Source organism: Sciurus vulgaris (genome assembly GCF_902686455.1).
Source record: "Sciurus vulgaris genome assembly, chromosome: 12".
NCBI classification, from domain to species: domain Eukaryota; kingdom Metazoa; phylum Chordata; class Mammalia; order Rodentia; family Sciuridae; genus Sciurus; species Sciurus vulgaris.
This window is the reverse complement of record NC_136473.1, coordinates 51,934,211-51,954,643: the sequence shown is the minus strand read 5'-3', so window position 1 is coordinate 51,954,643 and position 20,433 is coordinate 51,934,211. Positions and strand designations below refer to the sequence as shown.

General features: G+C 36.7%; 1 protein-coding gene across 1 annotated transcript in view; it reads right to left on the bottom strand.

Moving 5' to 3' along the window:
- The window catches only part of KMO (kynurenine 3-monooxygenase), a 57,492-nt gene that overhangs the window by 28,397 nt on the left and 8,662 nt on the right, over positions 1-20,433 (bottom strand). Inside the window, exons 2-5 of the mRNA XM_079106144.1 lie at positions 16,322-16,391; positions 15,918-16,015; positions 14,113-14,202; positions 9,998-10,046 (exon numbers count right to left, since the gene is read on the bottom strand). Of these exons, the coding sequence (XP_078962270.1) occupies positions 9,998-10,046; positions 14,113-14,202; positions 15,918-16,015; positions 16,322-16,391 (307 nt within the window). The remainder of the gene's footprint in view (positions 1-9,997; positions 10,047-14,112; positions 14,203-15,917; positions 16,016-16,321; positions 16,392-20,433) is intronic.

The following is a 20,433-nucleotide window of genomic DNA, read 5'->3' as shown; positions in this document are numbered from 1 at the left end:
CAGGGACACTATAAGTTCACAGGGTATAAACTCTACTGCCTTAGATCCATACTGTTAAGTGGGTAGAGACACAAACAACATGGAAAAGCAAGGGAACAAATTGCAAACAAAGGTACTCCAATAACAGAATCCATTGAAAGAAATGTCAGAGAAGGAGTTTAGAATGTACACAATTAAACTGACCTACAAAGTAAAAAATGATATAAGAAATGAAATCTGAGAGAAAATACAGGAAGTGAAAGATCACTTCAATAAAGAGGCAGAGATTCTGAAAAAAAAGAAAGAAAGAAAGAAAGAAAGAAACAAGCAGAAATCCTTGAAATGCAGGAAACAATAAACCAAATTAAAAATTCAATAGAAGGCATCACCAACAGACTAGATCACTTTGAAGACAGAACTTCAGGCAATGGAGATAAAATATATAATCCTGAAAATACAGTTGACTATGGAGAGAAGAGGTTAAGAAACCATGAACAGAACTTCCAAGAATTACTGGATAACATGAAAAGACCAAATTTAAGATTTAACAAGATAGATGAAGGCATGGAGAGGCAAATCAAAGGAATGCACAATCTTTTCAATGACATAATATCAAAAATTTCCCAAAACTAAAGAATGAAATGGAAAATAAAATACAAGAGGCTTACAGTACCCCAAATGTACAAAAGTACAACAGACTCATAGCAAGGCACATTATAATGAAAATGCCTAACATATAGACTAAAGATAGAATTTTAAAGACTGCAAGAAAAAAAATATCAGATAACGTATCTGAAATTGGGAAACCAATTTGTATCTCAGCTGAATTCTCAACCCAGATCCTCAAAGCTAGGAGGTCCTGGAATAATACATACCAAACTCTGGAAGAAAATGGATACCAACCAAGAATCCTTTATCCAGCAAAATTAAGATTCAGCTTTAATGATGAACTAAAAACATTCCAGAATAAACAAAAGTTAAAAGAATTTGCAATGAGAAAGTCTGCACTACAGAACATTCTCCACAAAATATTCCATGAGGATGAAATAAAAAACAAAAATGAAAACCAATAAAGGGAGGAACTACACTAAATGAATAATCAATCAAAGGAGAAACTAATTCAAATGAAAAACTAGAAGTAAACCTAAAAGACCAGGAATACAAATCATATCTCAAAAACAACCTTGAACATTAATGGTCTAAACTCATCAATTAAAAGACACAGACTGGCAGATTGGATTAAAAAACAAGACCTAAAATATGCTCTCTTCAAGAGACTCACCTCATAAAGCACAAACATCCACAGACTGAAGGTGAAAGGATGGGAAAAACCATATCACTCACATGGATCATGTAAAAAAGCAGGGGTTTCTATCCTCATGTCAGAGAAAGTGGACTTTAAGCCAAAGTCAATCAGAAGGGACAAAGAAGGCCATTTCATATTGCTTAAGGGAATTATACATCAACAAGACATAACAATCACAAATATTTATGCCCCCAACAATGGAGCATCTATGTAAATCAAACAAACCCTCCTCAATTTCAAGAATCAAATAGGCAAAAACACAAAAATACTGGGTAACTTTAAAACGCCTCTGTCACCACTGGATAGATCTGCCAGATAAAAATGAAATAAAGAAAAGTTATAAAAGTAAAAAATATAATTGATAATTTAGATGGATGAATATAGAATATTTCATCCATCAGTGACTTAACACACTTTGTTTTCAGCAGCACACAGATCCTTCTCTAACAAAGGCCATGTTATATAAGCTATCACATATATTGGCACACAATTGTAATGGTACCTTAATATATTCTTAATATATTCTTAGGTACCTTAATATATTTATATATTTCAATAGCTCCCTTTCCATTGATATTAATTTTTGTGTTCTTGCTTTCTTTTAATTAAACTTGTTTATTATTTATTTTTATTTATTTATTTATTTTTTTGCGGTGCTGGGGATTTGAACCCAGGGCCTTGTGCTTGCGAGGCAAGCACTCTACCAACTGAGCTATATCCCCAGCCCAAACTTGTTTATTTTTATCAAATTTTAACTGTATTATTTCTTCTCTATTTCATCTATTTCTGTTCCTACTCTTATTTTTCCTTCCTACTATATATTTTTAAAATAATTTGGTTGTTATTCTGGCTTCTTTCTGATAGAGGTACTGTACTTTAAGTTATAAGTGTTATATCTAATAGTTTAAGCATTTATTATCAGTTACCTCAAAGTGGTTTGTATTTACTTTTCTTGTGTTTTCTTCCTTGGTCTGATATATTTATAAGTGTGCCATTGAACTATGAAGTAGTTGACACGTGGGGGTGGGATTATATATATCTTAAGGTGATGATTACTAAAGCAAAAATAATCATGCAGGATACAGTCTGCATGATTTCAAATTTTAAAAAAGTAATGGAAATTCTTTTTATATTGATTGTATTGATTATATACATGTCAAAATTGATCAAATTGCATACTTCAAATATGTGCATTTTATTGTACTTCAGTTTTACCTCAATAAAGCTATAGGAAAAGAAAACAATTCCCCATTGCAAAAAAATCATATATACAACTTAATTTTGACAACTTTATATATATGTACATATGTATATATATATGGCAATAAAAATAACTCATGAAAAACATTGATTATACATTGAAATGAAAATATTTTAAACATATTAGGTTAATATATTTCATTAAAGGGCAGGTGGTATTGCCCAGCATGCTTGCAAAATCCTGGGTTCAATTCCCAGCACTAAAAATATATATATAAATTTAATAAGATTTACTATATATATATATATATATATAGTAAATCTTATTAAATTTCACTTTACTCATTTTAAAGTTTTTCTTAAGTCTTGTTAATGTAAAGCTGAAAAATCACACCTGTGGTTGGTATTTGTGCCCCCAGTGCTGCTTTAGAGGGTTCACAATGCTGACTGGTGTAATGAAGACCCTGAGAAATACTGCAAATAAAGAAAAGCCAGTTTTAACAAGCTCGATGAAGGATTTATCACATGTCCTGATCACACATTCTTTTTCTGTCTTGTTTTGCTTAATAATTAATAACATTCCAGAGAACAGTGAACCATGAAACAATCCTACAGGAAATGTTGATGCAGGGTTACAATTTAATTACAATCTTTTCCAAGGAGGTTGTTTAGTTAGAGAGAAATGAGCATGTATAATTGACTGACTATACGTGACACACACATCTTATGCCTTTCAAAGAAACGAAGAACTTGATGTGCCAAGTGAAGATTGAGCTAAGAGAATCAACACTCATTTTATTAATATATACTTGCCATTTATGAAATCATGTGCTGTGCATCACTAGATTGTACTTTCCCCATATTTTAGCACTTAAGTAGTAGCAGATGTTTCATAAAAATTAGAGGCAGAAACAGTAGTTAAAAGCATGGACTTTGGAATAAACAGACTCGAGTTCAAATCCAGATTCTACTGCTTATTAACAGTGTGACCTAATATCTCTAAGCTTCCATTTCACCATCTATAAAACTGTGGTTAAAAATAATTCCTGACACCAAGGTCTGACGCCATCTCGGAGAGAGAGAGCCAGCCTGCCCGAATCCCACGCCCAGGTCAGTCGCCATTGCGGAGCCTGCCTGCCCACCTATGGCTGAGGGAAACTGCACTTGCCTCTGTGCTGACTTAGCGCACCCTCGCTCAGGCTCCCCAGCTTCTTTGGAGGCTGGTGCGGGCATTTTGAATTATTCCTGAGGATGTGGCGTCCATCATCAGAAGGGTGGCTCCCTTCCTGAGAACCTACAGGAGACTGGAGGCCCTTGGACAGGACTCAGGATTCACGAAGAGGAGGTATTGAGAGACTCGGGACCAACTCAGAGCAGCCAGGTGAGTCTTTCCCACTGGGCGAGGCTCCCCAGATGGGGCAGTAGTCCCAGAACACAGGGAACTTCGTGGAGTAGAATGACCCAGTGAGACTCCCCCGCTGGAGCCATGAACCCAGTCAACCAGGAGCATTGCAGAGGAGGACCGCCCAGCAAGAGGCTTCAGCACAGAGCGAGGTTCCCAGGCCAGGGTGGCAGGACCAGCCCTCAGGCAGCTTCTCAGAGGAGGGCCATCCAGTGAGAGACTCACTTGCAGGGCAAGGCTCCCTGGCCAGGAGGTAGGTCCTTCTGGACCCCTGGGAACATCGCAGAGGAGGGTTGCCCAGCCCAGGTGGTTGTTCTGGACTGAAAGGAACTTCTTGGAGGAGAGCTGCCCGGCAAGACTTCCCCACCAGGTGAGTCTTCCCTGCCGGGCGAGGCTTTCCCACCAGGGTGGTAGAACCAGAGACCCAGGCCCAGACCAGCCATGCCCCAGCATGCAGTACAGTCCCCCTTTGGCTGACCATCAGTCAACAAGTGGAGGGACCTCTGCCCACTAGCTGGGAATACACCCCACCTGAAGGCCACCACCCCTAGAGAGGCAGCTTCCTTGTGGAGCACCGCATTATCAAGTTCCTTCAAGACTTCAAGCTGCTGAAGGCTAGGAGGTGAGTTATTGGAAATCTACAGGGATATTATAAGTCAATAGAGGAAATTTGCAATATCTCAGAGTTTCACTACTAGAGGGGTAGATACCTGAACAATATGAGAAAACAAGGGAAGAAAATGTCCCAAACAAACCTAGATGCTACATCAATAAAATCCAATGACAGCACGGCAGAAGGAATGTCAGAAAGGGAGTTCAGAATGTACATAATTAAAATGATCAGAGAAGCAAACGATGAGATGAAAGAGCAAATGCAGGCTTTGAATGATTGCACCACTCAACAGTTAAAAGAGCAAAAATGAAGCAAAAGATCATTTCAATAAAGAGTTAGATATACTAAAAAAAGAAAAAAAAATGGAAATCCTTGAAATGAAGGAAACAATAAACCAAATTAAAAACTCCATAGAACACAAAACCAATAAGATAGAACACCTGGAAGACAGAACCTCAGACATTGAAGACAAAATATTTAATCTTGAAAACAAAGTTGAACAAACAGAGAAGATGGTAAGAAATCATAAACAGAATCTATGAGAACTATGGGACATCATGAAAAGGCCAAATTTAAGAATTATTGGGACTGAGGAAGGCTTAGAGAAACAAACCAAAGAAATGAACAATCTATTCAATGAAATAATATCAGAAAATTTCCCAAATCTGAAGAATGAAATGGAAAATCAAGTTCAAGAGGCTTATAGGACTACAAATACACAAAATTACAACAAACCCACACCAAGGCACATTATCATGAAAATACCTAACATACAAAATAAAGACAGAATTTTAAAGTCTGCTAGAGAAAAGAACCAAATTACATTCAGGGGGAAACCAATAAGGATATCAGCAGATTTTTCAACCCAGACCCTAAAAGCTAGAAGGGTCTGGAACAACCAGAGCTTGAAATGTTTCAAGCTCTAAAAGAAAACGGATGCCAACCAAGAATCTTATGCCCAGCAAAACTTACCTTCAGATTTGACGATGACATAAAATCCTTCCATGATAAACAAAGCTAAAAAGAATTTACAAAAAGAAAGCCGGCACTACAGAACATTCTCAGCAAAATATTCCATAAGGGTGAGATGAAAAACAACGATGTAACTCAGCAAAGGGAGGAAATACCCAAAAGGAATACCCAAATAAAGGAGAAACCAAATTGTGTCAAAAAAACCAAAAATGAGCCAAATGGCCGGGAATACAAATCATATCTCAATAATAACCCTGAATGTTAATGGCCTGAGCTCATCAATCAAAAAACATAGACTGGCAGATTGGATTAAAAAGAAAGATCCAACAATATGCTGCCTGAAAGAGACTCATCTCAGAGAAAGAAATACTCACAAACTAAAGGTGAAAGGATGGGAAAAAAAAAATACCATGCACATGGACTCAGCAAAAAAGCCAAAGTATCCATCCTCATATCAGATAATGTGGACTTCAAGCCAAAGTTAGTCAGAAAGGATAAAGAAGGACATTTCATACTGCTTAAGGGAAGCATAAATCAGCAAGACATAACAATCATAAATATCTATGCCCCAAACAGTGGCTTATCCATGTACATCAAACAAATCCTTCTCAATTCCAGAAATCAAATAGACCACAACACAATAATACTAGGCTATTTTAACACACCTCTCTCACCACTGAACAGATCTTCCAAACAAAAATTGAACAAAGAAACCATAGATCTCAATAACACAATCAATAACTTAGACTTAATGGACATATATAGAATATACCATCCAACAAAGAGCGAATACACTTTCTTCTCAGCAGCACGTTGATCCTTCTCTAAAATAGACCATATATTATGCCACAAAGCTACTGTTAGCAAATACAAGAAGATAGAGATACTACCTTTTATTCTATCAGATCATAATGGATTGAAATTAGAAATAAATGACAGAATAAAAAAAAAAAACTACTCCAAAGCCTGGAGATTAAATAATATGCTATTGAATGATGAATGGATAACAGAAGACATCAGGGGAGAAATAAAAATATTCTTAGAGGTAAATGATAACAAAGATACACCATATCAAAATTTCTGGAACACGATAAAAGCAGTACTTAGAGGAAAATATATTTCATGGAGCGCATTCAATAAAAGAAGAAAAAAATCAACAGATAAATGAAAAAACACTATAGCTCAAAGCCCTAGAAAAAGAAGAGCAGACCAACCCCAAAAGTAGTAGAAGACAGGAAATATTTAAAATCAGAGCTGAAATCAATGAAATTGAAACAAAAGAAACAATCAAAAAAATTGACAAAATAAATAGTTGGTTCTTTGAAAAAATAAACAAAATTGATAATCCCTTAGCCACACTAACAAAGAGAAACAGGGAGAAAACCCAAATTACTAAAATTCGGAATGAACAAGGAAATATCACAACAGACACGAGTGAAATACAAAACATAATTAGAAGCTATTTTGAAAATCTATACTCCAACAAAATAGAAAATCTCAAAGACATCAACTGGTTTCTAGAAACATATGAATTACCTAAACTGAACCAGAAGGACATACACAATTTAAATAGATCAATTTCAAGTAATGAAATAGAAGAAGTCATCAAAAGCCTACCAACAAAGAAAAGTCCGGGACCAGATGGGTTCTCAGCCCAGTACTACAAAACCTTTAAAGAAGAGCTCATCCCAATACTTCTCAAAGTATTTCATGAAATAGAAGAGGAGGGAACCCTCCCAAACTCATTCTATGAAGCCACTATCACCCTGATACCTACACCAGACAGAGACACATCGAGGAAAGAAAATTTCAGACCAATATCCTTAATGAGCATTGATGCAAAAATTCTCAACAAAATCTTAGCAAATCGCATACAAAAATATATTAAAAAGATAGTGCACCACGATCAAGTGGGTTTTATCCCAGGGATGCAAGGTTGGTTCAGCATCTGGAAATCAATAAATGTAATTCACCATATCAATAGACTTAAAGTCAAGAATCACATGATTATTTTGATAGATGCAGAAAAAGCATTTGATAAAATACAGCATCCCTTCATGCTCAAAACACTAGAAAAAATAGGGATAGTGGGAACATTCCTTAACATCGTAAAGGCCATCTATGCTAAGCCCATGGCCAATATCATTCTAAATGGTGAAAAACTGAAAGCATTCCCCCTAAAAACTGGAACAAGGCAGGGATGCCCTCTTTCACCACTTCTATTCAATATTGTCCTTGAAACTCTAGCCAGAGCAATTAGACAGACCGAGGAAATTAAAGGGATATAAATAGGAAAAGAAGAACTCAAACTATCCCTATTTGCTGATGACATGATTATATATTTAGAGGAACCAGAAAATTCCACCAGAAAACTTTTAGAACTCATGAGTGAATTCAGTAAAGTAGCAGGATAAAAGATTAATGCTCATAAATCCAATGCATTTTTATACATAAATGATGAATCTTCAGAAAGAGAAGTTAGGAAAACTACCCCATTCACAATAGCTTTGAAAAAAATAAAATACTTGGGAATCAATCTCACAAAAGAGGTGAAAGACCTCTACAATGAGAACTACAGAACACTAAAGAAAGAAATTAAAGAAAACCTTAGAAGATGGAAAGATCTCCCATGTTCTTGGATAGGCAGAACTAATATTGTCAAAATGGCCATACTACCAAAAGTGCTATACAGATTCAATGCAATTGCAATTAAAATCCCAATGACGTACCTTACAGAAATAGAGCAAGCAATCATGAAATTCATCTGGAAGAATAAGAAACCCAGAACAGCTAAAGCAATCTTTAGCAGGAAGAGTGAAGCAGGGGTTATCACAATACCAGATCTTCAACTCTATTACAAAACAATAGTAACAAAAACGGCATGGTATTGGCACCAAAATAGACAGGTAGATCAATGGTACAGAATAGAGGACAAAGACACAAACCCAAATAAATACAATTTTCTCATACTAGACAAAGGTGCCAAAAATATGCAATGGAGAAAAGATAGCCTCTTCAACAAAAGATGCTGGGACAATCAATGCACATAAGCCACATAACTCAGTGCCTGGTGCTTTAAAGAATGTTTACTATTATTTTTATTTTAGTAAATTCAGAGATTGGTGTAAAGAGGTTGTCTTAGGTCTAATACACTGCTTTTCTAAAATCTAGTTTGTGGTTTATTTGTTTTCTTAATTCAACATGAATATATCTTGCCAAGCAGTCCCACTTCGCTCATCTATCTATCCAAAAGACAGTCTTCTATAATTAACTAATGCAATGGAATTAAGAATTCCATGCTGAGGTGGGTGCAGCAATGTGCACTTGTAATCCCAATGACTGGGGTGGCTGAGGCAGGAGGATGGTGAGTTCAAAGCCAGCCTCAGCAAAAGTGAGGCACTAAGCAACTCAGTAAGACCCTGTCTCTAAATAAAATACAAAATAGGGTTGGGGATGTGGCTCAATGTTCTAGTGCCCCTGAGTTCAATCCCCAATACATCCCCTGTCCCCCCAAAATATTCCACACCATTTCCAAAGTTCTTGATGAGTTAGCTAGAGTGATTCCCCCAAATTGTTCAATCCAATCTGTTCGACTCTTCCATTCAGTTTGATTCAGTTCAATTCCATTCAATTTAGTTTACTTCGATTCAACCCGACAGACATGTCACAAACCCCCTTTGTGAGGGGACTGTGGAGAAACAAAGATAAATCATGCTGAGCCTCTGTCCTCTGAAGATGGAGTTTGCTGGATTACATCAAGAGGGATTGGTTTAAGAGAGCAGAAGCACTTGAGCAGCATATGTTTCTGGTAATGAATTATGTTTAGTATAAATGCTGAAGAGAAGAAACTAGACTGATTTAGGCTTAAATTTAGTAAAGGCTGAGAGGCTTCCTGGGGTGTGATTGGATTGGTTATCCAAACTACAAATTTAAATTGCAGTTCAGCGACTTTTCATTAATGAGCAAGCCTTTTTAGTCACTCAAATTAGAACTTTCAGCGTTATATTGTACAACTTCCTCTTTCTCAGCCCCCCCATCCCCTATCTATTTGGTCCCCACAAATATGAATCTACATTGTCCTCTCCAAACATGGTGCTTTACCAAGGCCTTGTGTTTTATGCTCAGGGATTATGGCAATGCCCTGAAGATCGCAATCCTATCGAAGCCTCCACTGCTTCTTGTCTCTCTGAAATGCGTATCTAATCATGTCACTTTGCAAAATTGTTTGACCACGTCTCTTGCACTCTCGACTGTAAGTTCTTCACCAAGAGCAAGCATTCATGACAGAGCCTGTGAGACCACAGGAACTCCCACCATGAACAAATGGGTTTCATTGAGATAATTGATGAGAGGAAAAAGAGACACTGGAGGTCACATGACTGCTCCTTTTCAGGGACATTATAATGTAAGTGACCTTTCTCTTTGTAACCCATAAAAAGCAATAGTGAGCAAATCCCCCCAAATCATGTGACAAGATAAGTATCATGTACTGTACTAAACTAGTAAATAAAAGCAATGAACTTACCATTCAGTAGATCCTTGTTTAAGTTTTCTCTGCTTATGGAAAGAATATACTGCAAGAGAAACAGAGTAGACACTGTTTCCACAGAATAGACAAATATACTCAGCAAAAGGAAATACTTATTATTTAGCAAACTTAGTTTCATAACCATTGAGTTAAGTGGCCTTTTTATAAAGTACTTTAACCAAATACATGTAATACAATGACCAAATTTTAACTAGGATTTTTTTCAAATTTGATTAAAAACTAAACCCTTCTCTTACACTTAAAATATTTCACTAACATAATTTTGCTTTAAAAATGAAGCATACATGACATATTCATATTCATCTCAGGTATCTAAATTTAGCTGTTGGGACACTTCAGTAATAACAACATCATTAGAATAAAGGTATAATTCCCCCAAAAGACTACCTTAGGCCTTCATTTCAATATAGAAAGTATCTATGTGTGTGTGTACATGTGTGCATGCATGTGTGTGTCTTTGTGTATGTTTGTGTGTGTGTGTGTGTGTGTGTGTGTGTGTGTGTGTTAGTTTTGGTTGTGGTGGGGTTGGGGATTGGCAGGAGTAGGACTAAACCTGACTGGGACATATGTTGGTTATTTCTGACTTCCTAGGACAATTCAGCAGGACTGACTATCCCATGAGACAATGTAGGCACAGTGCCTAGGACCCTCAACACTTTAAGGGGACCATTAAAATGCTTTAATCTGAGTTGAGGTTGAGGCTCAGTGGTACAGCACTCATCTTGCCTGTGTGGGGTACTGGATTTGATCCTCAGAATGATGTAAATAATTAAAATAAAGGTGTTGTGTCCATTTGCAACTAAATATTAAAAATATTTTTTAAATGTTTTAATTTTAGTTTCATTTAAAATCAGAAGAAAAAATAAAGTACAATAATAAATATATAGTAACAAATTCAGCTTGCATTATATTCATCTTTATATCAATGCACTTACAAAAATCTAATTTTTAAAATTTTTTATTTTGCATAGAAGTACCTACTTAGAGCCTATGCTAGCCACAGTCTTGGAATTCAAGGTAAATCTACTGCTTTAAATATTCCTTGGATGTCACAATATTTTTAACATGTATATGTTAATTTATGAATCCATACCTTATCCCAAAGTAACAGTGTGACGGGTTGACATATTTGACTCCATGGAAATGTTATAGGCCAGGTTATATGGGCAATGACTAAACAGACTCCATTTTACCCTGAGACTCCATGTTTTGTAGGAAATGCTTCTCCCATAGAACGCCCCACCCCTGTACCCGTCAACAGTTGCTTAACATGACTTGTTTGGCAATACAAAATGATGAAATGGCAATTCTTGTATAATGAAAAATTGTTCTCTTTTTGAGTCCTAGTTTCTTAAACAATGTACCATGGTAATGGTGATGTCAATAGTGACTGTTTAGATGTTAGTAACCATTCTTTAGTTTGTACCTAAGTAAGGTCATTTTGACCCACTTCCCCCTCTGCTAATGATTTCAGATCCTATGATGTTACTTTGTAATTTTGAATCACAGCAACAGACATTTATGATTGATGTACTAATTTATGGTATAAAAACCCCAGCAATCCTATGGTCAGGGTTGTTCTCCCAATAACCATCTTTGGGGCATTGTGTGAGACAGTCAGCTGACTGGCTTAATAAATACTCTCAAATTTGAACTTCTCAGTGGTGATCGGTCTGTTCTTAAGTTGTGCCCCATAACAAAAGTTTTACATTAAAAGCTGAATCTAAACTTGGTGTAAAAATAACTTGGTCATACCACAGTGGTAATGATGACAGAGAATCTTCCTACCTTGGCTGTAAATTAAAATGAACCTTTTCATTCTGTGCCTTATAGTTCTGTTTTCTGGTCTTTTTGTGTCATTAATCACTGTTTCAATGGAAACCAAACATGTTGTTCAAAGTATGTCCAGAAACATTCAAATTATGAAGATCCATTTACGTTAATGTGGGGAAAATATCTTTTCCACATTAGTTGTCAGGTTTGGTTGACGTTTGCATTATTTGAGAACCTACAGACAGGTAGTCTTTCAGGGACACCAGATGTCCCTGTCCAGTCTACCTCAGATCTTTGAATAGTATTATGTTATAACCAAGATCTTAAGTGACTCCTGTCAATTCATACTTCTCCAATACCTATTCTGAAATGCTCATCTTTTGAAAAACAGGTAAGAATAAACTACTCAAGAGGTACAAGGTGGCACTTGTAACTAAAACAATAATATGAATAAAACCCAAAAGAGATATTAAAAATCTCCTTTGGGAATTCATAAGACAACAATTGTGGTGCTATTTCAAATATGTTAGGAAAAAAATGTTTACTTTCTCTATCCCCAGTGCCTTCAAAGGAGAATGCTTCATAATAAGGTGCGGGGCACCCTTTCTCTCTTCTGAGCATAGGGACTTAGGAGTATAAATTTGGGAGTGAGCTCTGACCTGTTCTGTATATTAGACAATATTTTGACAGTGTCCGGGGCAATTTGGGTGGAAGATGACAACTTGCAATCAGACTGGAAGAGCCCGAATGCTTCATGGGGAAAAGGACTAACAAACAAACAAAATACAGCTGGAAGAGGAAGGCCAGAGAAGTGGGTCAGAAGGGGTTTTAGAAGTCAGATTTTGCACATGGAAGATTTCTAAACTGTGTTCCCTGAATGAAGTGGTCCCTCCCAGACACCTAGATCAGTAGATTCACCTGTCTTTTGAGTAAGCCAAAGGGTGAATTCCAGGACTGAATCATCGTGGCACACAGCCAATAGCATATGAGAGTCAGGTGCCAAATGGCAGAGGAGGCCAAGGAAAGGTAGGCTCCCTCAGAAGAAATTCTGGGATCATGTAAATGGCTATGTACTTCCACAGGTTGTGCAACTGAATGGTTAATATCAACTTTGTGTAGTTCTTATAGAGCAAGGAGGCCTCTGCAGTTTGAGACACAATGATGCAAAAACTGTAAGAAGAGAGGTGGCTATAAATTTAGAATTAATTCAATTCTTAACAATCCAGAAACAGCTGGAAGGATGGGGGGAGGGACCTTTTCCATCTTCTTAATAGTATATTGAAGGCCCCCAAAATGGGAGCTCTCACCAACACTTTCACTCTCTTAAGGACTTAATGTTCTCTTTTGTGTTTTCTTTCCTTCTACCACAACCCCTTACCACCACCAACAACACACACACACTTCTCTCTTCTCAAAGCGTGGTCTGTAGACCAATAGTATCAACACCAACTAGGAGCTTGTTAGAATTGCAGAACCTCAACCTCCACACCAGCCCTGCTGAACCAGACTCTGCATTTTTAACAAGATCCCAGGTGAGTCTGAGATCTACCTGCAATGGGAATTCTGCGTGGAAGAATATGAACCTCAGTTTTTACTTAATAAGACAATGTTGGATAAAAATAAAGCAAGTAGAAATTTTTCTCTTGTTGGTGTGTGTTTTGGTACATTCATTCTATCTCAAGAAAACAAACTCAGAAGGTATAATTAGATGAAAATACATATTTTCCACAGGTTTTTTTGTTACCATGTAAAAAATAAGAAAAACACAAGGCAGGAAAATGAATTTTCATTCATAAACTCTTCATCACCATCTGCCCTCCATTGTTTTAGAAATTATGGAGTACTGAAAGCATTTATGGTTCATTTTATACACTCAATTATAAGCAACTTTGGGGCAAGAAGGTTAGTTAGGGAAAGGCAACAACATCATAAAACTCTCCAGAGTTATTCTTGTACATTGTGATTGACAACAAATAACACACTAATTTTCTCTAATTGTAAAGGAGATGGGAGGGAAAGGGCTCCCAGGCAGCAGGACAGCAGGAGCAGAGCATAAAGGCAAGAAATGGCCTAAAAGGAAGGACAGTAATAATAATGAATTCTGTTTGAATGTGTATTATGGTCTGGACCCTGTTTTGAGCATCTTCTATGAATTAGCTTGCTAACTAGTAAATGTGTTCCTGGGGTCTAGACTGAAGTAGGAAATGTCAAAGTTAGTGTTGGAAAGGAAAGAAGGGGCCAACCAGCAAGTGGCAGGTTCCAGATATTAGGCTTAGTTTTGATCAATGTGCAAACCATTATCTTCAGGGTAAACCTACCTGAGACTTTGTCCCATAGGGAATTGCTGATTTTCTTCCTGAAAGAAAGTGAATCATTCTTGCTCTCATGGGAACACCTTGGGATATAATCTGAAATGAGGGAGAAATAGTGATTTCAATTACTTATAACATGGCATCATGCAAATAAGATAAACATTGAATTTAAAAGGTAATTTTCAAATATTAGTAACTATGAAGGACCCTTGAAAGCCAGTATAATGACAACTCATACAATGAAAACTATTCCTGTTTAGTAGGTTTTTTTCAAGTTGAGATCTTCTAATTGACTTATCTGATTTAAACCAAGTATCACAGATTAGGGAGAATGTTTCCAAATTAGGTTAAAAAGGGGGGGAGGCATCTTGAGGGGTAATTTGGGACTCTTAACATTCAGTATAAAGTGTTTTCTTATGCAAGGTTGTTGCTGTTTGAATAACAATTTTGGGAATGCAAGTAGCACTCATGTTTACTTATATGATCAATTCTAAGACACACTGTCTGGCTGTGGGTATAACTCAGTGGTAGAGTGCTTGCCTAGCAGCTGTGAGGGCCTGAGTTTGATTCCTAGCATCATAAGGGAAAAAAGAAATAAGCTAGTGTAAGTAATAGTAGTATCAGGAAAAATATGCCACTTCTGTTTACATTTCCAAATTACATGATAATGGGAGGTTCCATAACAGTAAGCCCACGTTGGGGAATTTTACTATAGGTTCACAATCCCTTATTCAAACCATGGGGCTAGATGGTTTTAGAGTTCAGGAATTTTCAAGTTTTAGTCAGATAGTATAAGGCACAGATGCAAGATATCATGTAATATTTCATAGGTCTGGTGCATCATCTCAAAATCAAACACTATTTTTGTGGTAAAACAAATGTTATGATTTAGATATGAGATATTCCCCCAAAGCTCATGTGTGATACAATGCAAGAATGTTCAGAAGTGAAATTATTAGTTTATGAGAGCTGTAACCCAATAGTGAATTAATCCACTGATGCAGATTTACTGGGTGTTAACTATGGGCAGGTAGGTTGTGACTGGTAGAGGTAGGTCATTGGTGATTTTCCTTTGGGGTGTTTATTTTGTCCCTGGTGAGCTGAAACTCTCTCTGCTTCCTGGCTGTCATGTCTTGAGGCACTTTCCTCCACCATACCCTTCTGCTATGATGTTCTACCTCACTTTGGGCCCAGACGTATGGAGTCAGCCAACCATGGACTACACCTCTGAAACTGTGAGCCAATATAAACTTTTCCTCCTCTAAATTGTTCTTGTAAGGTATTTGAGTCACAGTGAGGAAAAGTTAATTAAAGCAACATTCATACTAAGTAGGATTTAAAAACAAGACCATAAAGTCTTGTGTCAGGTCAAATTTTGTTGTTAAATAAGTAATGAAGAGCTTTCTATTGTCCAAACTCTGTTGGAGTGCAGAGCTGAGAATAACAGATTATGGTTCCATGTAATGAAAATAAAGTGGAGTTTATCTGTTACTTCTCATCCTGGATGCCATTTCCACACACTCTTTTTTTCCTTAGGCAAAGATCGAACATCCATGAGAGCCCAGTGTCAGAAGCAGTCATCAGTTGAGGTTGTAGTGATCCTTGTCACTTCAAATCCCCCCGGTTTCTCAAAATGTCAAATGTTTCTCCTTTTGTCAAATTTAGAAGTTTGGAAACTTTTGTAGAATGAGTTTTCATGCAGAGGTCCTTGGCGTTAAATGGCTCTTCAAACCAGGATAAAAATAAGACCACAAAATTTTTGAAACACATCAGATATTATCTTTTATAAGGAAAATGCAATAAAAAGGTACCTGATCTTCCAGGCCAATGGCTTTCAAGGCTTGCCGTCCTCTATAAGAAAGGGCCAAGTTAATGCTTCTTCCACGTGCAAAGTTAGCCACTCGGATGTCTAAGACATTGGAAGCAGAAGCCACATTACTCGCGCCTCCTTATGAGTGGGTAGAGGATGAGCATATTGTTGCACTTGAGGAACTATCACGTTCAGAATTAAACCAAAAGACTTGAAAATGCTTCTAAAAAATACTACTAATAAATTAGTATTATATTAAATGTAGACACTGAGGCTTTAAAAATAATCCAACAGTTCTTAATTTAAATTTTCTTTTATTAAAAACATTAGTGTATTCAGAAAAATCTAAAGAGAAAGAGGTCAAAGAATTAGACTCACATCTCACATTTTTCACTGTTAACTTACCCTCCCTAGCTTCATATACATCAACTTGAAAATTCCTCTTTGCCAGGAAGCATGCATTTAATGATCCAACCTAGGAATTGAAATAATTTCTTTTTAGTGTTTTTATATAATCTCACACAGAGGGAATTTTCAATGGAAAAATGAAATATTGGTGTGACTATTGTTATACTGATACACTCAGTCACTGCTAGAGAATACTTTCTGCAAAATTAGTAAGATTAATTCAAGATTTACATGTATTTTTTGGCTTTGTCTTTTAACTTTTTATAGAGAGATATAACTTCCATAGGGAAAGAACACGAAACTGTACATTGTATACTTTGTAGAATAATTGGAAAGCAATCTTTTTGATATTACAACCATTACTCAGATCAAAAAGTAGAAAATTGCCAGTTCCCTCTAACACCACCCCCTGCCACTTCCACCCAATTACAATACTCTCGCTTATCGTAAACTTTACTCTGATTTTTTTGTGATAACCTATCCTTGCTTCTTCATAATTCTACCATTTAGGTATACATGCCTAAGCAGTGTAGTTTACTTTTGCCCAATTTTGAACCATATAATTAAAATCACACTCTGTATTTTTTTTTTGCATCTTGCTTCTTTAACACAGCATTGTATTTATGAGTTTCATTCATCTGATTATGTGTTAGCTTTGAGTCATCCATTTTTATTCCTCTCTGATTCTACATTGCATGAAATATGGCAGTTATGATCCATCCTACTGTCAGGGGACATTTGAGTTGTTTCTAGTCTGAGAATATGACTCATATGTTTCAGAGAACATTTTGATACATGTGTTCCGGTACCTAGGTGATAATTTTTCTTTAAGTTTTTATACATGGAAGTGGAATCTCTGCCTAAGCAATATAGGCATCTAATGATTGCAGAAGAAGCTGAGAACTTCGGCAGCATTTTTGATAGGCTGTTGAAGCTAGAAGGACAACATTTGAAATTTGGGACACACAAACTTCTGTTCAAGGGTGGTTTTGAGACCACCCCGACCCCTACCACTGAGTGAGGACTGAAAAGTGGAGTAGGGTAAACTGGAAAGGAACCAGTGGTCAAAGGGATCAAAGCTTGGGAATTATCTCTAGTCCTGAGAGGATCTGTTTGTCTGGGATTGCTGGTAACCACAGCCAACCAACACAGCAAAACAAATTCTCTCTGGAAAAAAAAAAAAATGACAGCATTATGGGACTCACATTTTCTCCATATTTATTATACAGATCCAATCATGTCTCGTTCTGCCCCAGTCTTGCTAGCCGTCTTTCAGCCTCTGGTATTCACAATACTTTTTCTCACAGGGGAATTTACCATATGTTATTTCCATGAGCAGAAATGTTCTTCCCCTCCCTCTTGATTGCATAAGTCCCACTCAATCTTCAGATCTCCACTCAGTTTCACTTCCTCAGGAAAGCCTTCCTGGGCCACTCTTAACTCACATTCCCCTCCTATGAGTTCTCAGAATGTTGTGGACTTTTCCTCTGAGAAGTAGTATAAGCTGAATTGTGTCTCTCCAACTTCATATACTGGAGTCCTAACCCTCAGTACCTTCCTTATTTGTAGATACAGTGTATACAGAGATAATCAAATTAAAATGAGACCATTAGGGTGGACCCAAATCTAATATGACTACCGTCCTTAGAAAAGGCGGAATTTGGACACAGATATGAGTAGAAGAAGAGTCCTATGGAGAAGATGGCCATCTGCAAGCCACGGAAAGACACCTGGAGCAGATCCTTCCCTCAACTCTAATTCTGCTGATGCCTTTGCTTTGGACTCCTAGCCCCCAAAACTGTGAAACAATACATTTATATTCTTTAAGTCACCCTGTTTATGGTAATTTATTTTAGCAACCCTAGCATACCAACAAAGAACTTGTCACAAAGGAAAGTTTATAACTTTAAAGTGAATCTATAATCAATATGTGTACCCCCACTAGGCTATTGACTAGTTTTGCTCACCATTTTATTCCCGGCTTCTATCATATGTTTTAAAGTAAAATTCATTATTTTTACTTTAAAGTTTTATCAAACTTTATTGAGTAATTACTATGCAAAACTTATGCTAAACTTTAGGAATCTAAAGGTCAAAATCAGTTCTTGTGCCCAGTGAACACTCAATTTAAGTTAAGAAGAGACAAATGTATAAATTGACTAATGCTTAATAGCCCACTTCTAAGTATGAAAGTCCACTTTTTACATAAAAATTGAATATTTCCCATATTATCTAAACTTCTAATATAGATTATATAACAAATGCATAATAAATTCAACCACCATCTTCCAAGTACATGTAAAAATTCTTATGTGTTTGACACTTGTACTTTTATTCCATTTAACCAAAGTTTTGTGTGCATATAAGTTAACATTAGAAACTCCTTGTAAAGAACTCTCAACTCATTTTAAAATCAATTGAAAAAAAATAAAAGGAAGGCAATATAAGCCCTAAAGAACACACACACACACACACACACACACACACAGGGACTAATTTTTCCTTAAGGAATAAAACAGATTGTATTTTTTCAAAGATGACCATAACAATATTTTTTATCCTCTTCTGTAATATAAACTTGACATTCTTTCATGAAGAGACAGAGGTTATTTTTTCACTCTCTTAAAATCAAGATGGCTTGTGACAGAAAATTCATTAGAGACTGCCAGTGTAACTCAGTGATACAGTGCTTGCCTAGCATGGCCAAAACCCTGGGTTCCATCCCCAGCAGTGCAATAAATAAATAAATAAAATGCTGTGGAAGTGACACTTGAGCAAAGCACAGTGGCATATGCCTGTGATTCAAGCTACTAGGAAGCCTGAGGCAGGAGGATGGCAAATTTGAGAAAAACCTGGGCAATTTAGCTAGATCCTGTCTCAAAATGAAAAATAAAAAGTATTAGAGATATAGCTCAGTAGTAGAGTACTCCTGGGTTCAATCCTCAGTACCAGAAAAAAAGAAAAGAAAAAGAAGAAGTGATACTTGAGTCATTTCTAAGCATAGTTTTTAGCTGGTCCGGGCGCTTCTGCTTCCTGTTTTTGGAAGCCAGTTATCACGTAAGTAGAGTAAATACTCAGAGGCCAAGCCTTATGAGAAACCCAAGCCACCTGACATCTATGCATAGTTATTCCAGTGAAAAACTAGTGCCACCAGTTGTCAGCACCAACTGCCAGGAATGGGAATGGAATCATTTGGATATCCAGTCCCATCAAGTTTTACAGATGGTTGCTGCTCCAGCCATATGACAGACTACCCACAGAACAGAGACACAATAAAAGATTGTCATTTTAGGTCACTACATTTTGGGGTGGTTTGTTACACAGCAATAGATAATCAGGACAAGCAAACTGGAAAAACCTTTGTGCAGAATGTTACTCTTGGTTGATCTTTGAGAGATGAGACTCTTTTGCCATATAGAGATGAAGCAAGTTGACAGAGAATGAATTATTTTAGAAACTTAAAGAGATAGAACAATGATCATTTGAAAAATATTATTGATTCCTTAGTATTTTAAAATTCCTTTCTAGGTATTAAGGTGATCCAACAGTAATATACAACTGCTGTTCTAAGGGAGTTTACAGTCTTATCCGAGTCTCCTTTTTTTCATTCATTATTTATACATCTAATTACCATACATATAGTGGGTTTTTTTCTGTGTGCCACCTCCATGCTAGGTGCTAGAGAGATGACAGAGAACAAGATATAACCAGGCCTCTTAGGGAGATTGTGGGCTAATACAAACAGCATGGTACATAGAACGATGGAGGAAATACAGCATTGAGAGTATAAAGGGAGAATCCTTAGGTCAAAAGCAGGAGTGTGGAGTGGGGTAAGATATGACCTCTTAAGAAAAAAGGGAAGCTAAACTTAGCCTCAAAGGATGAATGGCAGGATAGCCAAATAAGGGTAAGGAGAAAGAGGGCTCTAAGAAGAAGCACAACACATGGGTTTAAAATAACTACTAGACAGAATGAAACAGAGAAATCTGATTAAAGAAAGAAGAAGAATAACATATAATACACATAAAATGATTGTGACCACCCTTCACTGACAGATGAATTAGATACTGTTATTATCTTGTTTTGCAGATAAAGAAATTAAGTGGCTC